General features: G+C 36.8%; 3 protein-coding genes across 4 annotated transcripts; 1 reads left to right on the top strand and 2 right to left on the bottom strand.

Annotated features, from left to right (window-relative positions):
* The first annotated feature begins 11,568 nt into the window (after positions 1-11,568).
* On the top strand, positions 11,569-13,614 carry LOC147869949 (gibberellin receptor GID1C-like). The gene is made up of 2 exons (XM_087335216.1): positions 11,569-11,913; positions 12,425-13,614. The coding sequence occupies exons 1-2, from the start codon at positions 11,893-11,895 to the stop codon at positions 13,544-13,546; spliced, it is 1,143 nt and encodes a 380-aa protein (XP_087191342.1). The 5' UTR covers positions 11,569-11,892; the 3' UTR covers positions 13,547-13,614.
* Positions 13,615-15,386: 1,772 nt separating this feature from the next.
* Positions 15,387-21,790, bottom strand: APC8 (anaphase-promoting complex subunit 8). Of its 2 annotated transcripts, none has more exons than XM_087335209.1 (4): positions 21,409-21,790; positions 17,968-18,248; positions 16,363-17,613; positions 15,387-15,656 (listed from the first exon to the last, which is right to left on the bottom strand). In XM_087335209.1, the coding sequence occupies exons 1-4, from the start codon at positions 21,422-21,424 to the stop codon at positions 15,558-15,560; spliced, it is 1,647 nt and encodes a 548-aa protein (XP_087191335.1). In that variant the 5' UTR covers positions 21,425-21,790; the 3' UTR covers positions 15,387-15,557. The 2 variants fall into 2 exon arrangements, with proteins under 2 accessions (XP_087191335.1, XP_087191330.1); XM_087335204.1 differs by having other exon boundaries at positions 17,968-18,256; positions 21,409-21,789.
* A 2,531-nt stretch (positions 21,791-24,321) lies between these two features.
* Positions 24,322-25,754, bottom strand: LOC147869947 (uncharacterized). The gene is made up of 2 exons (XM_087335192.1): positions 25,326-25,754; positions 24,322-24,718 (listed from the first exon to the last, which is right to left on the bottom strand). Exons 1-2 carry the CDS (start codon positions 25,683-25,685, stop codon positions 24,587-24,589), a joined length of 492 nt encoding a protein of 163 aa, XP_087191318.1. The 5' UTR covers positions 25,686-25,754; the 3' UTR covers positions 24,322-24,586.
* Between the last annotated feature and the right edge of the window lie 1,146 nt (positions 25,755-26,900).

Genomic DNA, 26,900 nt, shown 5'->3' with positions numbered 1-26,900 from the left:
AAGTTTGCGTGATGCCATAATGGTCATGTGTTCATGACAACAGTTGCTAAAGCTTTCCTCGATAGAAGACGTTTGTGTTTCTGGGGAACCTAGGGAGACACTCCTTTGTGTGGGCCTAAGAGAATTTATGTTCGAAAAAGTTGCCTCTATGGCCATGGTTAATTTACCTTCCCATTTTCTTGTGAGCTGAGCAAATACGTAACTTTGAGGAGAATAAGTAATGGTGATTAATGTAAGCTTTAAGGATTTATTTTTCTATGAGAGGTGGGATTCAAACTTGTATGTTCCTATCTTCAAACTTTGTCAAGATCTCAAGTAGAGCTCTACATAGGAAGTTCTTTGGTGGGGAGCCTATTGTGGCTAGTTGGCCACAATAAAACATGGACCATACAAGATGAAACAATTTTCAACAATACTTGATGTACACCCATTTTTCCGATGAGCTTGATGTTGAATGAAGCTCACAAGCACATATTTTATCAGCAAAAGTAAAATATATTTAAATAAAGATCGTTTAGCCAAAAAAAGTCATTTGCTTTCGATGGCTACTGATTCATTATGCTCTTCCTGTTGGTGATTGGTTGAGACAGCATAAACAATATGCTTGTGGATTGCATTGTGGCGCACCTACTGAATCAATTTTGCATGTGCTTTGGTTATGTCCCAAGATCAATAAAATTTGGAGTAAGTTGTTTTTATTGTTGAGACAACACTACTCTCGATCAATATTCTCTTGGGGTGAAGTATTGTGGGGTGTTCTTCATGGAGAGGTTATGAGGTATGAAAGTATGCATGCTTCTCATGTTTTTCATTTTTCTTATGGACACCTCTCTCTCACCTCGTTTCCTTCTTCTATTTCACGGTTCAGAATTAAAAACTTGGTCATTTGGCGTACAATTACGTCATTGGCTCTTTGGATAATATGGAAAGCGAGATGTGATTCTGTTTTTAACAATGCCCATATACAACTCAACACTATGCTTATTGAATTCTTAATGTTCACACACTTCATGGCCAATATGATGATCTGCAGGGTTTGGATGATGTTTTGTGGCAACGACAAGTGGCCTTTAAGAACAGATGGCAAGGACTACAATTATTTTTAAAGACAACTGTTGGTCCAAAGTGGAATTATGTCGTACCTTCGTTTATGTTGGATAGTGGAGTGACATCATCTGTATCATCAGATGTACTAGCTTTTGTATCTTACAAAAAGAAGTGAGATGAAATGTCTCCTTCTGTTTTTCGTATGTAGACTTTTCAAGTAATATACTAAGGTGTATCTTCCTTCTGTTTTTTAAAGATCATTTAGTATTAAACATATTGGTTGAGACTTTGAGAGTAAGAAATACAATTAAGATATATAAAGTCATTATAATAAATGTAATTTGAATTAAAAATGCACTTACATAGGACATAGTATGATGTCGGGGTAACTTCTAAAAAGACACCAAATGCAAGTCATGATAGTCCACAAGTTAATCAATCAGATTTACAAATAATCCCTTTTATTAATAATGATGTACAAAGTGGTAGAGAGGAGAATTATGATATTGTAATTGACAATGATATTGTAAGTTCTATGAAGGAGAAGCCCTTGAAGGGAGGGAATGATCACGAATAGATGATAACTTTCGAACCCTCCTCATTACAAGGTGAGGCCAATATGGAGTTAGTGATGACCCAGGTAGAAAAGACTGAAGGGATCACATTTGTGATATCATTGGAGGAGGGTTTTATGAACGGTCCGCACTACTCTTGAAGGTTAACTAGGGCTAAAACAAAGGCCTTAACAAACCATGGTAAGAATGCACAAGGATTCATGCTTAAAAAATCGGTTGTGCAATCATATACTATGGTTATGAATGGAGGTGTCATGGTGGATGGAAAGAGCACACTCTCTTCCTCACTAAAGAAGGATTCCTATGCAGAAATTGTGGCTAGGAAACCTTGGAAAGGATTTAAGATTGCCGAACAAATTACTAAGCCTAGGAGAGCAACAATGGAGGAGAAGAAGATGAAAGGTAAACAACTTTTGTTAGCCTATGAATAATTTTCGCATTGTATCATGGAATGTTCAAGGATTGGGTGGTGCACAAGCGCAAAAATTTAAGGCTACACTAAGACAAAATTTACATAAAAGCTTCATGAGGTCTGTAGATATAGTTTTTCTACAAGAACATCATTTGAGTTCCACAAGGATTGATTCTTATGGGTCCTTGTTTACTGGTTCATGGGCCCATTTTTGGAGTCCCGCAATTGGCGAATCCCACAATAAAGCTTGTGTTTGTATAGCATTAGCCCAGAAATGGTATTCTCATGTGATTGACTATAAGATTTTAGTGGAAGGAAGAGTGTAGTTTATTATTTTAGAAATCCAAAATCTACAATTGGGTTTTATAAATGTATATGCTCACAATGCAGTAGCAGATACGAGGAGGTTGTGGTCTTATATGTGTGATACTTTACCCCAGGTGGATCATTGGTGTATGGCCAAAGATTTTAATATGATTGAGGATAAGTTAGATAGAAGTGGGGGTAGCCAAGCTGTTTTATATGGTTCAGAATTGAGCTTTTGGGAGAGGTTGTGCTTTAAGTATCGTTTTCAAGATACTTGGTGCTCTCCCTCTTTTAGCAAACATGTTGAATCTTTGCAATTCTCTAGATCAGATAGACGGTTATTAGGTGCTAATATATCTTGATTAGATAGATTCTATGCTGATGACTTCTTTATAGCATTAAGAGCATCATTACAGATTTTAGCTGGGACAACTTTCTCAGATCACTCACCTCTTATTGTTACTTAGGACACCTATACCCTCTTCCTTGTATGTGGATGTTACCCTTAGAGGAGAATTTTTAGCAATTTGGAAGGATACAGATGTATCGCAATTGATGGTGTGTGATAGAGTTGCAAATGCAATTGTTAAAGTTAGTAATTGGTTTGGTACTAAAGCAAAGGAGGAAAGGTGTCAACTCAAAACTAAGATCTTGAGTATGAAACAAGCGGTTACTTCTTTGCAACACTTTCAGCAACAAAGGCCATGGGCTACGTGGGTGATGTTAGAATTAAATAATGCAAAGGATAAGCTCGGTAAATTACAAGATAATTGGGCTCAATACACTTATAATGCATTTGCTGCAAAGTGGGCACAAGTGGGGGATAAAGTGTTCGCTGATTTTTTCAAAATTCTAACTCCAAAAAAAACTTGTGATGGAATGAAACAACTACACAGGGATGATGGATCCATTATTGAGGATGTCGAAGAAATGAGGGATATTGCTACGAAATTTTATAGTAATCTATTGACTGCTGAATGTTTTACATTGGATCAATTGGAGAGACAGAGAGTTGTGAAGCAATCCATGCATGCACGGGTTTCACTCAATATGATAAATGTTTTGGTTAAACCGATTTCGGTTTTTGAAGTAAGGGTTGCTTTGGATGCAATTGGCTCCCATGTATGCCCTAGTACCGATGGACTCTCAGCTGATTTTTTCCGGAATTATTGGGAGTTTATTGGGACTGATATTACTGCAGCATTTCAGGAGGTATTTGACATTGGATTTATGCCTAGTAAGTGGACCGAAGGCATGATTTATCTTATTCCTAAGCTGGAAGGGGTAGTGGCTGATATTAGGAAGTGGCGACCAATAACTATATTGAATACTATTTACAAAATATATGCTAAGTTATTGGCTATGAGTTTGCAACCTTTTTTATCAGACATCATTCATAACACCCAAACAAGATTTTTACAAGATAGGAGTATATTGGATAACATTTTTTTATTTTGGGAAGCGGTTGCAATTTCACAAGAAAGGAAAGACGATTTAGTCATCTTATTCTTGGATTTCGAAAAGGCCTATGACAGAGTAGATTGGTCTTTTTTAAGGGGTACCATGGAAAAGTTGGGTTTTCCTAATCAATGGTTAACAGCTGACTTAACTCTTTATAACTCAGCTACTAGTAGGGTATTAGTAGATGAAGAGTTAGGCCAAGCATTCGTAATTTCGAGGTCAGTGAGACAGGGATGTCCGTTGGCTCCTTTTTTATATTTGATGATTGGAGAAGCGTTTGGTAGTTTTCTTACAAGTAATACTATGAATATAAAAGGGCTACAATGGCCATGGTTAGAGGAGCAAGTTGTGGATTGTCAATGTGTTGATGATACAGCCTTGTATTTGCAAGGTTCTAACGACAATCTTTCTAGAGTACAACATGCTAGCGATACATTTTGCTATGCTTTGGGAACTATTATTAATTGGAATAAATCGATGGGGTTTTGGGTAGGTAACACAGTAAACCCTTTGTGGTGCCCACAAGAAGAAGGGTTTCAATGGATTCCACTGGGAAACCTATAAGAAACTTGGGGTGCCAGGTAGGTATTAATATTTCGCCGGAAGATCATGTAGCTCCTTTGTTCCTTGCTATAAAGAAGAAATTGTTATATTGGAATACTGCTAAATTGTCATTGGCAGGAAGGGTTGTCATTGCCAATCAAGTATTGTTGGCCTCCATGTGGTACATTTTATCGGCTTGGTTGTGCTCATGTTCTGCTTTATCGCAAGTACAATGTGAGAGCCAAGGTATCTTGGAAAGTTATTACAACTCCAAAGGACGAAGGTGGTCTTGGTTTGATTGACCCTCTTTTACAATGTAAGGCTTTAGTGGGGAAATTTATTATAAGAGGTTTGTTGCCTGGTGGGGAGCCTTGGAAAAAAATCTTAAGGCAGAGAATGGTTAAAGTTGTGCTTTCTATCGATGGCAATTGGAAAGATAGTATTAGATGGTGGTTTTTAAGAGATTTTAACCAGTCCATCGATATTTTTCGCGAAAATAAATTTTTGCGGGGTATCATGAAGGCATGGTGAGACTTGAAACAATACTTAATCCAATCTCCACCATCATGTAAGGAGGAATGGTTGCGTCAACCCCTCATACTGAACCCACTATTTACATCAGAAGATGGGGTAATGTTAGGGAAGAGAACTAGGTTGAATTGGGTTGACTTTGATAAAGGTGAAGCTAAGTCAGTTGGGAATTGGCTGACTTTTTCTTCTTCAGCGATGGAAAACAAAACCCAAGTTTGTAGGGCAATTTGGGGAGGGAATATTATGTATTCAGAAATGGGTAGAGTCTTTACAATATCTTCCTTTCAACCTTCTCAAACTAGTATGTTTTGGTATGATATGTTTTCATCCCTACATGTATTATTGGGGGTTAGGGGTTATAAAAACTCTCACGAATGCTTGTACTTCGATGTTTTGTCTTGTGGATGACTGCATTCTCTCTTTGTGGAAGACGAAATTGTAACTCGAGGGAATAGGTTGCCTATTCGTGTATTATGGAAGAAAGATAAAAAATGGATATTGAGCCCACATCCAAATGATGTAAACAATCTCTCTAATTTATGGGTCTATGAGACTAAGCCCATTGATTGGCTTTTGTGGGATCCTGGTGAGTGGAAATGGCAAATCAGATCAACGCAAGGAATGTTAGGTAAGCAAATCCCATTCTTTCAATATTCGGTAAAAATGGGTAGAGAAATGCTAAGGAGAGGTGTGATTGTTACACCAATAGCTTGTAAATTTTGGAGACTTGGTAATGTAACAGATTATTGGTTGAAGGCTTATTGGAAATGGTTATGGGCCATGCAAATTCCTAAAAAGGTCGTGTTATTTAAATGGTTGTTGATACATTATGTCTTTCCTGTGAAGTCATGGATGCGGGGACATTGTCAGGATTTAAAATGTGACAGTTGTGGTTTTCCCATTGAATTGGTTTACCATGTTTTATGGATATGTCCTATTGCTAGAATAGTTTGGAAAAGAATGTTGAGAATGTTATATCCTATTTATGGTAGGCAGGTGTACACATGGGGTTTTGTGAGATGTGGAAGATTGGCTAAGGAAATTCAAAACTATGAAAAGGAGTATGGTGAGTTCCTTCTCCTCTCCGATGGGAGACATGTATTGGAGATCTCAGATATTACATCAGTTCGTTGTTCGGAAGAGGATATGGTCTGGTCTACGATATCTTCTCTAGTCGTTTGGGTATTGTGGAAGGCTAGATGTAAATGTGTATTTCAGAAAGTTAAACAGAAGGTGGTTGACTTAGTCAAAGAGGTATGGTTAATGCTCGTACACACTTTAAGAGGTCAATATGATGCAATAACTGGTGAGCCTGATGTTGTGATTCGTAGACAACAACAGTTTCGAGAAATTTGGAAAAACGCGGAGGTTTTCATCTCTTTTGGAGAAAGAATAAAGTGGAGATATGCTCCACCAAGATGGCTTTTTCCACCCCCGTCTTGGAACAACTTCCATGAGGGCTTGTGATACTTGACATTCTAGTTGATGTGGATATAACGGTTGTAACATATTGTATGAATTCATTCTAGGCTTTTGGCATCTTTCCATTAATACCAAGGTGAACCTTCTTTAAAAAAACAAAAACAAAATGCACTTACATAGGTCTATTGCAAGTGTCCTCACAAATGTCATGCGTCGATTGTATACAAAAACTTCTCATCTCACATCAAGTATGAGAGAAATTACACATCAAGATCATGATGAGAGCATTATTATGAGTGAAATCGTATGCCATAACTAAAATGAAATATATTATGGCTATTTCATGTTTTTTTTTTTTTTTTAAAAAGATACACCTTAGTAAATTACTTGAGAAATGTACATATAGAAAACAGAGGGAGACATTTCATCTCACCTCTATTGTAATACAAAACCTAATACCAACATCTGATGATACAGATGATATCACAATAGGAACAAATGGAACACCATCTACAAGCTATGCAATAAAAAAGGAGGAATGGAATAATTCCACTTCATACCAGGAGACGTATCTGAAAATAAGTGAAGACCTCGCCACCGTTTCTTAAAGTCCACTTGACGTTGCCTTTGAACATTAGTTGTACCCTGCAAATCATCATATTGTCCACGTATGGTGTGGACAAATAACCACCAGAATTCAATAAGCATATTATTGAGATGTATGTGAGCATTATTAAAAACAGCATCGCATCTCGTTTTCCATATTGTCCACAGCGCTAGTGACGTAACAGTACGCCAAATAACCAGATTTTCAGTTCTAAACCGAGGAATGACAGATGGAAATGAAGTGAGATAGATGTACCCATTGGAAAAGTAAAAAACATGAGAAGCATGCATACGTTCGTAATTCATAACATCTCCATGAAGGACACCCCATAATACTGCACCCCACGAGAAAGTAGAACGAGCATAGTGGTTTCTTAGTAATAAAAACAACTTACTCCAGAATTGCTTGATTTTGGGACACATCCAAAACAAATGCAAAATAGATTCCGTAGATTCACCACAATGCATTCCACAAGCATATTGCTGATTTTGCCTCAACCAATCACCAACAGGAAGAGCATAATGTATCAACAACCAACGAAAACAAATAACTTTTTTCGGCAACTGCATACTCCACAACCATTTCCAAAATTTTGTAAGTAGTAGTTCATTCACATTATTTGCAATCCAATGCTTCATGGCAGCCGGGCATTTATACTTTGATTGCAATAATAAATTTCTACCTAACTTAACTGAATACTGAAAGAACTCTAAGTGTTTACCATTTCCATTAGCATTCGGTTTTTTCCATTGATAATCAGCTGGATCCCAATCCAAATTATGAAGCGGCTTTTTTTGAAAAACCCACAACGAACAACATCGTAAGCATTCTTGAAATGGTGGATCCAAGAGCCATTTTTTTCCCGATCTTGCAACTACTCGAATCGCTGAAACATTGGCGGATATCCACACATCTGATTCAGAAAATACATGCCACAACCTACCATCATCATCCACATTAAAGTATATTACATCACCCATAGTGTTAGTTACTTTAGCTCCTAAAATCACTTTTAGAGGAGAGAAATAACCAAACCAAATCTGATTGCTAGAGGGGGACCATGAAGCCATAAATTGTCCCAATGCCACTTGCATATTATCGCACATAATAGCACTTCCTCGAACTGAATGCCTCGACAAAGGTTGTAACTGTTGATTCATAACATAGCTATTTCATGTTAAGTTTCTCTAGCTACACTTTTTCTAAAAAATAAACAACTTAGGTGTAGGGTAAAAGAAAGAGAAGGAAATCCAAGCTCATTGTACAAATAATCATACAACATAGTTGAGCTTGAAGGGTTGTGCTAAGATGTCAAGCTCAACTGCACATAGTGTATGCGAACACACACTCCTTTGGGTACATGTGTGTAATGTCTACCCCCACATTAGATGTATGGACGATACGAGTGTGATAACTTATTCACGTTCTAATCATTATAGATTTAAGTTCTCTCACCCCCTTCCCCCTCAAATGGTTATTAAGGTGTAATTTCAAGATATACTTGGGCCAAAAGTCATATCGGTCATATCTTACCTCAGGGATTATAAAAACTCTCAAAGATAGTCTGATTGCTTTTGTTGCATAGAACTATATTCTTGATTCTTTAAGTTCTTTACTATAATGCTACATTTACAATAGAAAGAAGCTATGGATTTTGAATTTTAGACTAAAACCATTACTAAACGTGGGAGTTTAGTAGATTGACCAAACAAAAGGATCATCAGAATTTTATGAGTTTGAAAGTCTAAGTACAAAGTTGATAAATCAAGGTATGCAACGGGTTTTGAGGATTTGTTTGCTAAAATTGCAACGCTCAAAACAATCCATTTGATCTTGGCAATGTCATAAGATAAAACTAGGTAAATGACATAGGCAAATCAAATTTGCATTCTTGACATAGGTATTTATGGGGCAAGCATGAAGTTTTGAGTTGCAATTCAAGAAATAAAGCATGGAGGCTATATAAAGCTCTATGCAGATTGAAACAAGAATTGGTGTGATCGTATTGATTGATTTTCTTCACTACTATGAGCTTTAAAAGATGTCCAAGTAATGCAATCCACTATGTTTGATTGAAGTAAGATCCAAAGAACAACAAAACAACATTTGGATTATGTATACTCTTAGTTTCCAAAATATTTTCCTTGACAAGAAAGTAGTCAAGCATTTCACTTTTGTTAGCAAAACTTAAGTATAAGATGGTTTCAATGGAAATCTAAATGCAAATTTTGGGGAACTAATGCAAATTAGATGTGAGAAACAAGTTTACATGGTTATCCCCAAGAATGTTGTGTTGCATGTGGGTAGAGCAAGCAACAGGAAACTAGACCTTATCCCACTTCATATGTGAGCTCATTTCGGTTGAGAATGCGGGGTTGGAGTATTGTTTGACAATGGGCAATCATCTTTAGCAAGGCCTTGGAACTCAAATGGATTAGAGATTATGTGGCTCATTAAGGTAGCAGAATATCGATTGAAAGCTAGTATTTGTATTGCTTTGAAAAAAAGGAACATCAAATGAATCAAACATAATAATAATGTGAAACTAAGAACAAGTCAAACGATGAGTTGACCATTATGTTAATAACCTCTTGCGTAAGGAAACCTTGTGTGCTCACTTTATATGTTGGTATGAACATGTTTTCTCCTATTTCTTTGTTGTTTTTAGATGTAAAACATAGATTGTTCTGTTCTTGCTACCTAGTGAAATCTTTTTGGAGCTTGGTTTCCATTCCGTTCTACATAAAGATAACATGACAATAATTCGATGTTTAACCATTTGATTTAGTATAGGTGGAAAAAGAGCATGGAAATCTTCTTGATTGAAATGTTAGAAATGCATGTGTCATGGATGAATCATAAGCAAGTGTCCATATTTCCTTTTCTCGATCTTTAAGGAGTTTCTACGATTGCTTGGAAACAATTTGCATTATTCTTTGGATTTTCTGCCATGACAACTTTCTTTGATCAAGAGACTTTCAATGATTGTTTTAATGGAGGCAATTTTAGGAAAAAAAGATATAAAGTAGGTAATGAAGTGCAGTCCATGTGTTTATACACACTTTCTATTCTTTGGGGCATACATATATTGAACTTTGTACGATCTCTTTCCTCTTTTTTATCGAGCTATGAGCATAAGCATGTGTATGCAAAAAAACAGCACTACAGACAAAATGATGTAGCAATGTGTGCCAATAATATATATGGATGCGTGCATTTACACATATGTTTACTGTACAAACCGAATATCTTAATGATACAATAACACTACATACATACATGCATGTATACACAAATACATCTATTCATGGATACACAATAATGTCATAGACGACATAAGGAAATACAATATTGGTAGTACAAAAACAATGGACAATAATATAAACAATTAAAGATGGCATACATTGGTGCACATGTTTCATTGCTTGATATGAATTGTCTTGTTTTGTCTATATGTGCACTATTCTTAAAGATGGTTGGTTAATCTTGGAAGAAGTGGTAAAAACCTTGGTATGAAGTTTCTGAAGAGACGAAAGCCATATCATGGTTTAATCAAGTCAAGGGTTCTATGAACTATATAAGTTACATTTATTATTGTGTGTCCACTTGTATGTGTGTATCGCCAAATTCAAATCTAGACAAGGTGTAGTGACAAAATAATGTACTCAATTTGTCATTACATAGGTCTGATTAATGTTTGCATAAATGGCCACGTATGCACGCATGTTTCAACATCTTAAGAGAGTCGCATTCGCATCCTTGAAAGTCATACCTAGTCATCAGATGAACGCCTTGAAGACATATGTGACCAAAAGTTGATACATTTTGAGGGGCTCCACAATAAGATACATTGAGACACGAATGAAAAACTAATGTTTTAAAACTACAGTTATATCCACTTATGTTGATGTTCATGAACATAGGGCACTACATAACTCATTTACTATCTAGGCTCAAGGTTACATCAGTCTTCTCTTCTACTATTGGTGTTGTCCCCTCACAATGTCGTGTCTATCTTCTTACTAGTAGATAGAGAGAGAGAGAGAGAGAGAGAGAGAGAGAGAGAGAACAAAAAAAACAAAACGCCGAGAGAAGGCAAAGATCTACCTATTCCATATACATTATGTGCCACACTATCAAGGCAGAGAATGTGCCACGTATGCATGTTATTGTTTACCCGGCTACCGACCCTCCATAGGTCGAAACATGTGCCACATTTGTGTTATCCATGCTTTATCTGGATTCTGCTCTCTCTCTCTCTCTCTCTCTCTCTCTCTCTCTCTCTGAGCCGAACGCCTTCTTTTTGAGGGAAGGAAAAAGGAGGGCAAGGGTTGTCCGAATATTGTCTGCTTACGACCACAAGAAAGGGCAGGATTCGAAACCTCTCGATCTTGTTTTTTATTTCAGGGAAGGAAGCCTCATCCATCCACTAGCTCTACGGCACATACACACCACCATCTTACATGAGCAGAACACCTCCTCTAGAGCTATGAAGAGAGAGAGAGAGAGAGAGAGAGAGAGTGGGGGGGGGGGGGGGGGGGGGGTATTTTCAGTAATTTTCCCCAGGGGTATTTTGGTCATTTCAGAAACAGTGAATGAAAGCTACATTTCAACACACACACACAGAGAGACTGATTTTCATTCGTAGAGAGAGAGAGAGAGAGAGAGAGTTTTATCTGTATTCCCTTTCTACTTTTCCTTTCCCTGCTCCATCCTTCTTCTTTCTTCTGTTTCTCTCTTTGTTGATTTCTGAAGGAAGGGAGAGGTTACAATTAAAACAAAGACACATGGGCTTCTTCATCCTACGGATCTGATCATTTCTCATCATCATCATCATCTTCTTCTTCTTCTTCTTCCTCTTCTTCTTCTTCTGCATCATCATCATCATCATCATCATCATCATCACCACCACCGCCACCGCCATCAAGGAATAGAAAGAACACAGACATTTCTCTCGCTCTCTGTTTTAATTCTATTCATCTGCACCAATGCTATCACCAGATTCTAAGGTTCTTTTCTTCCTTATTTACTTCGTGATTTTCTTGGTTTTTTTGTGCAAATTCTTTTGATTCACAGATTTCCTGGGTATTGTTTTGACCATGAAAGTTCTTTAACCTCATGATTTTCTGTTTTCTTTTTGTGCTAATTCGTTAAAATTAAGTACTGGTATTTTTGTAATACGCAATGAAAACACCCAAAACACATCTACACTTTTGGGTATTTACCAGGATACTCCCTAAACTTTCAAGAATTACGAAAATACAGCTTATGATTACATACTTTGTGAGTACTAAGGGCATTCAGGTTAATTTTGAGTTCTTCCGTTTTTTGGGCCGTTTTTGTGCGGATACATTTTGGGATTCGTTTCAATGTGCAAATTTTTTTCTCATATAACTTCCTGTTCGTCTCTACCATATTCTTGCTGCGTACATGTATTTGAAGTCGCAACCTTCTTCATTTTGGTGAGCATTTTGTTATTTGATTTCTGTTGGATGATGGATTGATGGGTCATGCTTTCAGGTTGTAGTGCCTTTAAGCACATGGGTTCTCATCTCCAACTTCAAGCTTTCATACAACTTGCTCCGGAGACCTGATGGTACATTCAACCGCCAGCTGGCAGAGTTCCTGGATAGACATGTACCGGCGAATCTCATCCCCGTGGACGGAATAGCATCGATGGATGTGTTGATAGATCCGGAGACAGGTGTATGGGGTCGAATCTTTTGGGAATGCGATCAAGAAGAGATTGAAGAAGACCACATGCCACATGAAATGGATGAAGATCGAATAACACGTGAAATGAATCAAGATCGGATACCACACAACGTGGATGGAGATCAAGAAGCACATGAAATCAATGATCATCATCATCACCCGCAATGGCAAGAAGGAAGACAACTATCCTCCAAGCCATTGATGATTTATTTCCATGGCGGTAGCTTTGCACATTCATCAGCTAATAGTGCGATCTACGATGCTATGTGTAGACGTCTCGCTAAGATGTGCAGAGTTGTAATCTTATCTGTGAATTTCCGGCGGGCACCCGAGAATCGATACCCTTGTGCTTACGAAGATGGTGTCACAAGCTTAGAGTGGGCACAAGGTATGGAGGGAATGGCTTGCCTATCACAATTAGGTTGCAATCCTCTTCATAAGTGTTTTCTAGCAGGTGACAGCTCAGGCGGAAATATAGTGCATCATGTTGCTGTTCAGGCAGCAGAAAGGGGTTTACATCTTTCGGGGACGATCCTCTTAATGCCCATGTTTGGAGGCCAAGAACGAACACCATCAGAGATGGCATTAGATGGAAAATATTTTGTCAGTGTGAAGGACAGAGATTGGTATTGGAGAGCTTTTTTACCTGTAGGTGCAAATAGAGATCACCCAGCTAGCAATCCTTTCTCCATAAATGCGCCCCGCTTACACAATATACCACTCCCGACTTGTCTGGTAATCATAGGTGGTTATGATTTGCTCCAAGACTGGCAACTCAACTATGTCAATGGTCTTAAACAAGCAGGGAAATCAGTGCAAGTTATGTTCCTCGAGCAAGCCACAATAGGCTTCTTCTTACTTCCAAACTCAGATTTGTTCTACCATTTGGTGGAAATGCTTTGCGAATTTCTTAGCAAGCATACATGAAATGCATCTTATAATACGAAATGATGTACAAGATAAAGAGAAAAAAAAGAAGTTGATTGGTTTTGAAATTTGGTGAAAAGAGTGCTTAAGAAGACAAGTGCTCATTTCTTTCTTTCTTTCTTTCTTTCACAAGTGTTGGAATCCAAATTTCATTATAGATTTAAATGGACAGTGCTTTTACAAATTGTGAAGCAGTGTTTTTTTGTGCTGAAGTCCACGACTTGTCTCTTGTCTATCTTGGAAACATGTACATTTCAAGTCCGCATTCATTTGTCACAATAGTGCTATTTAACGATTGATATCAAAGGCATAGGACTAAATGGGAAGATTGGTATAATGTTTTGTGATCAATTTGAAGGGTTTGGATGATGACACTACTAACATTGTGTTTCTCTAACTTAGTCTTAGTCTTGTGAATCAATCGTGATGCTGAAGTTTGTTACTGTTTGGGTTTGAACCAACAGATTACATGCTTTTATTGGAGAGGAGCCATGTAGATATACATCATGTATGTGCAAATGTTTACAGATGAAGACTATTCAATTCATATGAGACTCCAAAAAACATAACCCAATTCATGAAGCATCAGGCCAATACATAATTAACATAAAGTGTATTCCATAAATTACGCAGCACACAAATGAGTTTGGTCAATCCTTTGCAAGCCTCCATATCAGAGATGGTTTCCCTAAGTAGCATATACATCATTTCTCAAATCAATAATAATCACTAATGTCCAAGTAATAAAGTCCAAAAAATTGCAACAAACCCTATCAAACCAAGTCTTATAGTGCTGTTTTTGTACGCAAACTATATGGGTGTTGACATAAATATGTATTATTGTATTGACATATTCAAATAAGTTTTCACATTTGAAAATACTTCTATACTAAGTTAATGTAATAATGGATCTTAAGTTGACTCTTGGGTATTGATATGATCCTAGAAGTATCAATAAAGTACAAAGTGGCGGTTGTTTCATCAATTACAGGTTTAGGCACAACCAACAGTAAAGAATACATCTAACGGCATCACTAACAATTTTCCCAACATGAATTAGTAATATACCCTAAACCATACGTTGCCTCTTTGCTTAATAAATCTTATTGTATGCCTGAACCAATTTGCTGTGCGCAATCAATTTGAGTTCATAAAATTGGTTTTGTCGTTATCACACATAAAGCTTTTTCTCTAGTAATATGTAATCTAAGGCCGTCTCTTTGGCTTTGGAATTGTGTCCAAGTTCAAATACTAGCCTCTTTACTCCAAAAGAATACAGGCATATCTACTAAGTTTATGAAGTAAAACCTAGTTTTCTTGTTGACCTCTTATAAACATTTACACCTAGATCATCACTAAATTGACAACACAATGGAATATAAAAATAACATTGGATTTTATAAGTAAACCTAGTCTTTGTTGACCCTCTATAAACATTTATGTCTAGGCCATCACTAGATTGATCACATAATAAAAGACATCTCTATTTTATTTTATTTTATGCGCGCATTAAATACTTTGGATCTAAGCATTACATACCTGGGATTATGTGTGGATTGGATGGTAAAATATTGAGACACAGTAAGGAGTTAATGGAAACTATCAATCCTAATCCTCTAATAGAATGTAGGAATAGGAAGATGACCTTAATCAAATGTGAAGTACATAGCATACAATTCAAAATGCAACAAAATAATCATCCAGAGTTGGTATCATAAATAGCTTTTTACAAACTGTCATGTTGTTTGAAAGTTAATTTCAGCATAATCTACCAGATATACAAAGCTGGTAAAGTTTCTTCAGAAAAATGGAGGATTGGACCCATGTGTTAAAGAAAAAGGAATTGGAACACGTCAACTTCTCATAATAATCAAAGAACATTATACAACATGAGCTCTATTGATGAATTGAGCTTTCAAACATACATATCTGTTACAATAGAGTTAAGTTAGCCCACAAGAATCTCAAAAGATGAAGATGAAAAAGAAACTGTTTTGTTTATCTTATTTGTTTATGGTGTGAAGTGCTCAAAATCCATCGATGATTGTAACGAGGAATGTTGTTGTACACTTCGTATGTCACGAAGCAAAGCCTTCGCCTCTTCTTTAGTCTGAAATGTCAATGCACACATAAACAAACAAAGACAGGGTAGACATCATCAGACAAACTAGAAAAATACTTATTAATCATCATTACTCTAGAGAGTTTACATCTTAATATTACCTTTTTAAATGAACATTATTGTATACTGAAGACACAATATAATGCCTTCAATCGTGTTACGCATGCTAAGATATACTTTTATGAAGTCGTAGGCGTTTAGTCTAGAGAGATAATGATGTTTAGATCAAGTCACAGAAGCTAAACAGAACTTTCATAAGAATATGCCAAATGATCAGAAGTTCTTTTTACTGATTGGTTCAGTTCATTTTCGCACATGGGAATTTTGCCATAAATTTAAAGGAGTTTTATAAGACAAAGTACTAATTCTGCTACAATATTTCCTTCCCAACCAAATATTATAATGTTGATCCTACAAATAATAAATCAATCTATGCCAGATAAACTCTTTTCGAAGATATAATAATCTTCATAGGTACTCCTTGTTCTATTCACCTAGAATATGGTTCTTCTCTCCCATGGATATGACCTATTAATACCTTGATTGATTGATTAAACCACAAAAAACATTTTACTTTAAGAGACATGCATTTTTTATTAGATTTTACACCAACTACAATCCCTCATAAAAGAAAATTGGTGTTCAGCATCAAAGAAAAACATAATAATAGGTGACAATGAAAAAATAACATTACCGGTCCTCCATAATCAAGCAGCCTTGTGCAATACTTCTCTGCCTCAGCAAGTATGTTTTGACTTCTACAATAGTGTGCAAGAAACACAAGAGCCTCTACTATATCAGCTCCTTCAGTCTGGTCACTCTCCATCCTTTCCAAGTTCTTCTTGTAGTAATGAGCAGCTTGATCAGCTTGTCCAAGCTGATTATGTAGTTTCGCAAGTTTGTGTAATGCGATACCTTCTCGATCATTGTTACTAACCGCTCTTCGGTAACATCGGATTGCTGAAGCATGCATTTGCAACTGTTCATTTTCATAACATTGCCCCATAGCACACCACATCCGAGCATCATTAGGTCTTAATTGAGTGGCTCTACGATAGTAGTATAAAGCATAGTAGGGCATTGCAAGAATCTCGTAAGTCTGGCCAAGTCCATACCATGCCCGATAGTCCCTCGGATTAATATCCACAGCTCTACGATAAGCATCAATAGCAGCAGGAGTATTCTTCATCTCTACATATTCATGCCCCATAAGTGTCCATGCCGACAAATACTTTCTATTTAGCTTGAGTGCTCTCTTGAAGTAAAGAACAGCCTTCTCATGTTGAGCTTTAAGGCTGTAGTAATTTCCAATGATACAACATGCCTCTGGCCGATACTTATCAGTCAATACAGCCTTGTGAGCTAAGTGGCTTAAAGCTGCAAAGCACTCTTTCACATATAAGATGTTGGAGTAGGTATCCATGCCTTCTATTCTATAAGGGTCAGTTCGGAGAAGCTCTTCAAACAAGCTCTCTGCCTCATCAAACTCGCGTAAATTGTAATGGGCTGTTGCAGTTTGACATAAGATATAATCACTGTTCTGGAAAACTGAATGAAGAGACCGATAACAAGCTAGTCCTTCTGTATTTCTTTGCATGTCCAGGTATAAGCTAGCAACGAAAAAATCACGCATCCAATGATCATGTAGATCTAATGTTGCCAAATTGTCATGATCTGTACACAATGATTGGAGCTCTAGCCAAGCACTCCAATTCCATGGATATTCATTTACAGACATGCAAAGAGCTGCCCGTGATTCAGCTTTCCTGTCAAGATCATGTAGGATCACGCCGTATAAGTAGATTCCAAAAGGATCAAGTACCCTTTTTGCGTATAGCCTGCTTAGCTCTAGCTCCAATGCTGGTAATTCTGGGTTCATTGCATCACTTCTTCCAAGAGGGCCTGCTGACTCAATTATCTCTTCTTCTTTTCTCTTCTCACCTGCCTATTTATCAGAGGCAATCTCTCTCTATCTCTCTCTCTCTCACACACACACAAAAGAATACTATCTACTCCTATTGCAAATGCCCTTACCCGAATTTTTTGGAATTGGATACTCTTGGATAAAAGATAAAATATTTATTCTATTACACTGTCTCTCTATCACTAATGATTACCATGTGCTCCTCCCAAATTTTTGGAATTGAAATCTCTTGGATGGACAGTAAAATATCTATCCTATTCTACTCTCTCATATATGTGTATTAACTGTCAGAGAGAGAGAGAGAGAGAGAGATGATTGTTTATAAAGCAAGCCCTTGTGACAAGTGAAAAAGAGATTGTTGTTAAAGACACTCACCAAATAGGTTGCATAGCAACGTAGAAATAGAGCTTTTTTGCCAAGAACGCCATTCAGGACATGTGCAGCTCTCCTATATTCCTTCATGTCAAAATAGGACTTGGCCAAGAGGTAAACATCATCCTCTTCCTCTTCTTCATTTTCTATAGACAAATTTCCAGATCCAATTACGTCGATAGTTTCTCTCTTTCTAGATATAGTTTTGGTGGTCAACTTTTGTGATGAGAATAAAACTGATGATCCAGGCAAGTTTGCATCATCTGGCAGTCCAACTAGCTGTTCTGCAGCCCTGGACAACCAATCAGATCAAATTTTTGCCCATGAAAACAGCAAACCAGAACTCATGAAAAAAATGTAATCCTGCTTCATAAATTTAACCATCAAAAGTATAAAGAAAAGATTTTGGACAACAGTAAAAAAACAGAGATTGGCAGTATAAAAAATAGCATTCATGTTTGCATTTGCACATGAACAAGGTATTAGAGATTGATAAAATGCTAGCACTAAAAACTTCCTTCCGTATCAATCTGAGAGGATTCCAAACGTGATTCCAATTTGTTTCTCTTAAAGCTTCTCGATAGTATAATTAGCAGTTAATAGTTGATGCATTTGTCGTTGGTTGGTATTTTACCAAAAGCTTCAGCCTCTATCTCAGACAAGATTAGTCCTTGGTTTTCTCTTCAGAAACCTAGAGTGTATTGGTCTTTCCACTCGAGAATTTCACAGACTTCGTGCTATCATTTAGCTTATTTCTATAGAACATACCAATTAATTCTTAGAAAATACGTAAGTTATGATGAATGTTTCAAAATACTTGATCATAGAATATAGTTGCATGTGTCCACAAACCTTGAAACCAACTATTTGGCAAATACCAGCTCTGTTTCTACCTTGCTTGGTTCATGATGAAATCTACATCCTGTTTGTTTTTTCTAATTTTTTTCCATTCCCAAACTCAATAATAGGGCTTAATAACTACTTAGAGACGATTGGAATATTTTTGGGCAGCAAACATTTTCTAAAATGTTTTTTTTTTATTGATACCATAATCATTACTATTATCAGACTGATATCTTGGGTTTCTGGCTGGTGCAAACCCAGATTCTATTTTTTATCAATTTTTTATTTGAATCCCCAATCTGAAATTACTGTGCCAGTACATGCTGAGATTCCTCTCTGATCTAACTCACGATTAAGGAAGATATGAGGACTCCTCAATATTTGATTAACTAGAGCTCTATCTATTGTATTAATAATGAATATTCCTTGTGAATCCATCCAGGGATACATCCAAAGACATACAGCCTTCGTTTGTCAACGCCGCTGATACATATAAGATCTCCTTTAAAATGCAAAAGAACTTTCCAGATTTGTCAGTTTGGGTAGAGTCAGAATCTCTTAAACCACAATTTAATAGAGTTAGGACAGGTTGCACACATCATGGAGAACCACCAAAAATCTCCCTAGAACTTATGTGCGCAATGCAATGAGTTTGTCTGGGTCTAATGTTGAAATGGTCCAAAAGTTGAAGATCTGTGACAATAGAATCGCTCCTATTGCTAACCAAATAGCGATTAAAGTATCAATAGCAAAAACTGTTGTAGCTACTGGAGATCAAAATGGGTTTTGAAATTAATCAACATTCTCAATGAAATGTACTGTTTTTGATACATCACAAATTGTTTTATCTAAGTCATTTTATAATTCATCGATTTTTAGTGGACAGAATCTCAAAAGAAAGCTCATCCCTCTAAATTTTAACCATTACTACCTCCAGCATATTGGTCTGAAATGGATAGTTCTCGTTTGTTGCTGAATCCACGGGCAAAAATGAGGTCAATTCTTTCTCTTTTGTTTCCATTTCAGTAAATACTAGAAGGAGAGGTGAAAGGAAGATATAGTGTTATATACATAGATATCCTTTTATTTTCGTTTAAGGAATTCATCATAAGAGCCATCCACCTAGACAAAGGTCTGTTACAGCTGATGAACCAATAAATGTGGGTAGGAACCAGCATAAAATACACCAGATTTTATTCCCAAAATATTTGGTTTGATAACCTGCTACAAGTTCCTTCTCAACCTTTGGTAGATGAAATACCAGTCTTTCAGTTTCTGCCAGACATGCAACAACGAATGCAACAAAAACAATGGGTTGCAACCACATATTCCATCCTAAAATATTTATTTCAAATGCCTTCCAACAATATTTTTCATGCACAAACTACCAGATAGCTTCAGTTAATGGTGTCGATTCACTTGCCACTTCTAATGCAGGGCCTTACATCAACTCGGTTTTCATAAGGCTCCCCATCAATTCATTCAATCTCTTTTTTGCTAACACAATACACAATTGTGTGTGTAAAAACACATATATATACATAAATTTTCTAGTAAATTCCTGCTATTTGAACATTTCATTATCATTTCCTACTAGTTTACACATGTAAATGAAGCTCAAGTGAGACATGAGTACCTAATCTCCTTCTTTGGGTTAGTCTGTGTTTGTACGTATATTCCTGTCACATTTTTTTCCATTATAGATATTTCAAGATAGAATGTTTGAAAATACCACCATATGAGAGTTGGTCACTGACACATTCTATCTTCAGTCCCATCCCATGAACCTAGCCTTACTAATCAGCCAAGTCTCCACATTGTAGGGTTTGGTATAGAATGTGTATATTTGTGTTTGATTTTGTTCCAATAAAGAATATATTTCCAGCCAGAAAGTTTAAAAAGTCAATTGTCAGTTTAGTGAATGAGGGAACCCTTCTCCTGACACAGCAAGAGAAAATACTACAGAACAAGTACAACGATCAGTAAAAAAATACATATTTTTGTTGAATTTTTCATTAGTTAAAAAATGTTTCCAACCAGAGTTTGAAATTGTGATATGCATTTTAGTGAATAAAAGCAACATTCAAAACTTAATAGAAATTGTATATATTTCGGGTATCTCCATTTAAATAATATTCCAAATGGAAAGTTTAAATATTCAACCAGCATTTTAGAGAAATTCGGGGGAAGAAATTTACATAAAATACCATAACATGTGTAAGAATTTAGTACAAAAATTGCTTATTTCTGTTGGATTTTGTCCCATTTACAAAACATTTCCAACTGGAAGTTTGAAAATTTGACGGACATTTTAATGACTGAGGGAGGAAACAATTTTAAAATAGAAGAAACATATGCATGTATGTATATATATATGCACATAAACAGGAATACACATATCTCTACAATCCCCTTTTCCTAATGCCCCTGTTCTATTTGGCTAATTTCCTTCTAATTTCAACAGAAAGAAAAAATCATTTCTTAAAAGAAGTGAAAAAAACGTATGTATGTATATACATATAGGTATCTAAGCATATAGATCAAATATGCTCGTTATATAGAGAAATTGAGGGAGGGAGAGACAGAAAAAGAGAAACTTACCATTTTGCAGCAGCATAAAGACCACGTTCTCGAAGATGTTTAACCGAAGCTCTGAGTTGAAGACGATATGAAGAAGCAGGAGGAGTAGCCATACTAATCAGAGAGGCGAACAAAAAGCAACTGGTTTTGCTTCTCTTTTTTGTCTTCTGCCGAGCTTATAGGTTTGATGCAGGAAACAAATACCTTAATGATTATTCTTCAGGAGCGAAATTGGAGCTCTGTTTCCAGCTCTGACGCTGACATGATGGGTTCTCTGTCATCTCTGTTTTTTATGCTCCCTCTCCCTCTGTGTGTTTGTGTGTGTTGGGTTCCTCTGTTTTGAGGGGAAATCATGTGAGATTTTTGCTTCAATTTTCAAACATGGCCAAGATTTGCATTCCCCCCCCACACACACACCACCACCACACTGTGTCATTATTCATATAAAACAAAGAAGAAAGGCTTCTCTGTCTTGTGATCATCTATGTCTATAATCCATTAGGGTATTTCGCCGCAAAAAGGCCGGCATTTCAAGGGTACTTACTCTATCGCACTGACCAAACAACCATATATACCATGGCATGCCTCCACATGTGTGACGGAGAATGAGGGAGTAGCACTACTTTCAAATTCTCCCACCCACATCACACATCTGTATTTATTTATCTAGTCGATCAACTGCCTGACTTTGGAGCATGGCATGCCCCCCCCCCATCTGCTTCCCGTACGTTTAATGGAGATTGAATGAAGTAGCATTTCGCTTTGGCAATCTGTATCAATCAAAGTGTGCCTTACGTAGGCCTCCCTCCTTATGCCATGCACACCTTCTACCACGCATTTTTTCAAGTAGTGCACTTGAGCTAACAGTAGATATGTGTATGGCATCTTACCATGGAACAACAATATTGCTATGTTTTCTATGTACCTATTCATAGGATCCATGACTTCCATATCCTAAATGGAGCTTTAATGGGAGGATAGGACCAACCCAATTCTTTGCACACTCATGCAACCTCACCAATAAGAATACTATGTACCATTTTTCCATCGATGGGAATAGCATATCTTTACATTGCTTTGGAGTAAGTGAAAAGTTCTTCTCCCAAAGGAGTATACAACATAGCAAACTCGGTGCACTTGTGTCTTGTGTGAGAACAGGAGAAGAAAAAAGAAAGAAAGAACAAATACATTGGAAGTGCTAAACTTATTCACTTCAAGCAACAAAGCCATGTCTATATGTGCTCAAATAGGGGCAAATGTTGAGGTTTCCCAATAGTAATATAAGTATTGCTAAAAAAAAATGTTGAACTCTTGTTGTGTCATACCTATGTTATAATCTCCCTTTGGCACATTGATATTAATTCAATTGGTATTCTCTATTGTTTCTATATGTTGTTGATTCCTTGTGCATACTATGGTTCACACATGATAGTTTAAGTGATATTAGACCAAAAAACTTTTGCATTTGCACTTTGGTTTGGAGGAAATTCGATTAGAATGGCAATAAAGAAACAAGGTTTCCAATGCCCAATCGCACAACACATATGGCATCAACAAGTTGCAATTATGTATAATATGTTTGATGAGTAGTATGTATTATTAGTTAGTGTAGTATCTTGTGTGCATTAGTACTATTAGTCTATTCTCCTATAACAATTCAATATTATTTGCCTAATCCTTTTTATAACAATTTAGTATTGTTTGTGTAGTCTCTTCAGTGCAATGTTTTTTATAACTTATAAGTACCATTAGTCTAGTCTTCTACGGATGCCAGTAATTGGAGCCCAACCCTTGGTTGTCATTGACACGACATTGGTTGATAAGTTTTTCATAGGCAGCAAGCTGTCATATATCTATGTCCTATCGAAATGGTCTTTCAAGCTTCAATTGATCTCGATAGCTTAGATCCCATAAGACATGTAATTGTTGGTTGTTCCATTGTTGTAAGAGTGGTTCATTAATGTTCGTTGAGGGCTTGATCAAACAATCCTAAACTGACCCCCTGCAGTAAACCAAGTTTTATTAACACTTGTGTGCTCGGGTGTTCAAATCTCACACACTATATAGGAACCACCTAATTTACCGCACCAGAATGTAGATGTGCTTGAGGCAACATTCACCTTTTAACTCACCTTGTTATTCATGTTTGCAAGACAAAACTGTGAATGGAGGGAGTGACTACAGATCATTAAGCTAGCAGGAATCCCTAACAGAAAAAGAAAGAAAGAAAGAAGAGAGAAAAGAGAAAAGAGCACATTGTGGACGGGGGGAGAGAGAGAGATACTTAATAAAATATAATGTTATTAGTCGCATCATAACAAAGATGCTGCAATGAAATTTTAATAAAAACTCATTAGCATTAATCTTTGTCATGCCATCATAAGGTCAAAATTTCACGCCCCTTAACAGCACCCCAAAATTCAAATGGCAAGCTACAGTTAATTGTTGGCTGTTCTTATTTGTGCAACTGAGCATGCACAATCAATATATATCACAAGTCAAATCTTAATTCTGCTCATGTCTGACTACTAGAACGGCAAAATGTTTGCTATAAGAACATGATACTAGCCAATTCTACAACTGGGTGGGAAGTGACCAATTAGTGAAACATTCTCGAGATGATATTAATGATCTGAACACAAGGGCTCTTCAATGAAAATCCCAAAAGATTGTAAACTCAGATACACCGCCAAATGCTCTCAACCATTCTATGGGAAATTACAAGAGAACATGGAATCGTGTACACCATCAAAAGAGTGCTCATCAGCTAATGAGAGCACTATCAAATTGCTGCACCACCAAGATTGACAGCCTGCCTCTAGGCTAGGTGAACAGCATACAGCATACATCCATTATGATCATAAAGAGGGAAAGGGGGGAGTTTTGTGAAATGTGGGTATTGATTGTGATATAATGATGGGATGGTGAACAACATTAATAATACCCTCACATTTTGATTTTGTTGAATGTGAGGGTGACAGTCACAATATAACAAATAATACCCTTTATTGTATTAAAATATAGGGTCAAATTCCTCTATGAAACTCTAAATAGGAAAATTATTAAAGCAAGCCAAATGACCACTTCATCATTCCTTGTTGTATATGTAATGATACTGCATCAAATAGAATTGCCTTAAAATTGGTAACATCCGAAGTCAATACCAGTCGAATTGACCAAAAAGATTGGTAATACAAAATCATGCATGACAACCAGGTTTAAGTCTTGTGAGATTAACATCCAAAAATTTGAGAATCTCACTTCGCTGCACCTTGGCTTGCCCAAAAGCTTTTTTCAGAGCCTCGTCGCAGACAATCTCATCATTATCCTTCTGAAATGCAGTAAAAATGTTATCAGAACAAAAATTTCACATACATAGTAGTGTCAAACTGTTTGAACCAAAGAACTTTCCCCAGGTATTCACAAGCCTATCTTGATTCTTGATCAACCGATGAATAAAGCAGACAATCTCATCATTATCATTGTAAAAATGCATTAGGATAGTGCAAGTTTAGTCCATAGTCTAAGGAAGTATATGTATTTCCCATGTTAGAAAGGAGGAATCAAAAAGAGCATTCCTTTTTCACCAGATCTTAAAGTATGCTAATATGTTCCAGTGATGGCACTGTGAATGAAGAATCAATTTCAACCACAATCAAACGCATTAGATGGCACTGTGAATGATTCATTCAGCCATGATCAAATACAATTCAAGATAAATAACCAATCTTAGTGAGTTTCCTATAAAATTGTGGTCTATTCCATAATTTCATATTCCTCTTTTTCATGAAAAATGAACGATGGCTATTAATAAGGAAAATTTCCCACAGATCCACCATTAGCATATTGAAGGAGAGTGCACACAACACAACAATGACAATGTGCCCTTCTACTTAATTAATGATAGGGACGAATAGGAGCAAGAAAAGTAGGCGTGCCTGAAGGTTGTTAGTCTTGATATAATCCCACATGCGCTCGATAGCTTCAGGACGAGTGGCTTCTTTACAATCCAAGATCGGAACAAGACGAGCAGAGACCTTGTAGAAGACTTGCTGGCTCCAGTGTGGTTTCTTGCTTGAAGACTTCTTCTCTGCGGCAGGAGGAGGCGCCTCCTTCTCTGTACTACCAGATTTGCCCTTCGCCTTGTCTTTGGCCTTGGAGGAGAAGCAACATCTTACAAGAAGAGTGTCAGAGTATGAAGGAGGATGACACAGTAGCTGCTGCTGCTGCTGCTGTTTCCGTATGGCGGAACTGAAGAGCCTGGCAGCGAGGGAAGAAAACGTCGATGGCGCGGGCATCGTTGGCTTCTCCCCCTCTGTCTCTGTCTCTGTCTCTGTCTCTGTCTCCCCGTCTTTTCTCTCTTCTTTCTTTCTTTCTTTCTTTCTTTCTTTCTTTCTTTCTGTGTTAGGGATGATTACCGCTAGCTTAATGATCTGTAGCATAGTATAAAGTTTGAACCATATGTGCCTTCGCATTCGAGAATGTTTCCATCATTCGCGTATGTAAAAACACCTCCGACGTATGGTAAATATGTACTGTATTCCATTATTTATTATAAGGTAAAACTATTTTTAAGGTAAGAAAGGTAAGGTAAAAAAGTGTAAAAACAAAAAAACAAACATAAGAATGTTTTGCTAACATTTCATTCGTTTTCATTCGTATGGAAAAAGAATGTTTGACAATGCATTCGAGTATATTACATACTATGATCTGTAGTCACCCCCCCCCCCCCTTCACACTTTTTGGCTTGCAAACATGGATAAGAAGGTGAGTTAAAAGGTGAATGTTTTGCCTCAAGCACATGATACATCTACATTCTGATGCCGCTAAATTAGGTGGTACCTATATACCTATATCGTGAGTGAGATTTGAACACCCGCACACACAAGTGTTAATAAAACATGGCTTACTATAGAGGGGGGGTTGTCAGTTTAGGATTGTTTGATCAAGCCCTCAACGAACATTAATGAACCGCTCTTACGACAATGGAACAACCAACAATTTACATGTCTTATGGGATCTAAGCTATCGAGATCGATTGAAACTCGAAAGACCGTTTCGATCGGACATAGATATATGACAGATTGCTGCCTATGAAAAACTTATCAACCAATGTCGTGTCAATGACAACCAAGGGTTGGGCTCCAATTATTGGCATCCGTAGAATTAATGGTACTTATAAGTTGTTATAAAAAACATTGCACCGAAGAGGCTATGCTAGCAATACTAAATTGTTATAAAAAGGATTAGGCAAATAGTATTGAATCGCTATAGGAGGATAGACCAATAGTACTAACACACACGAGATACTATACTAATAATACTAACTTCTCATGAAACATATATACATAATAACCTATACTAATAGTACTACGTTGTTAAAAATATACCATGCATAGGAGACTAGAATAATAGTATTATGCTTATTTGGGACTAAAGGCTCTATCTTAGAGTACTCCAATTTTGTGTTTCAGTTTTTTGGGGCCCAAGAGTAGGGGACATGGCGGAATGGT

This window comes from Azolla caroliniana, unplaced genomic scaffold (assembly GCF_043228905.1).
Source record: "Azolla caroliniana isolate FFs.n. ecotype wild unplaced genomic scaffold, voAzoCaro1.0.p SCAF_1, whole genome shotgun sequence".
In the NCBI taxonomy this organism is placed as follows: Eukaryota; Viridiplantae; Streptophyta; class Polypodiopsida; order Salviniales; family Salviniaceae; genus Azolla; species Azolla caroliniana.
Note: the sequence above shows the minus strand (reverse complement) of the source record. Positions and strands in the feature narration are given on the sequence as shown.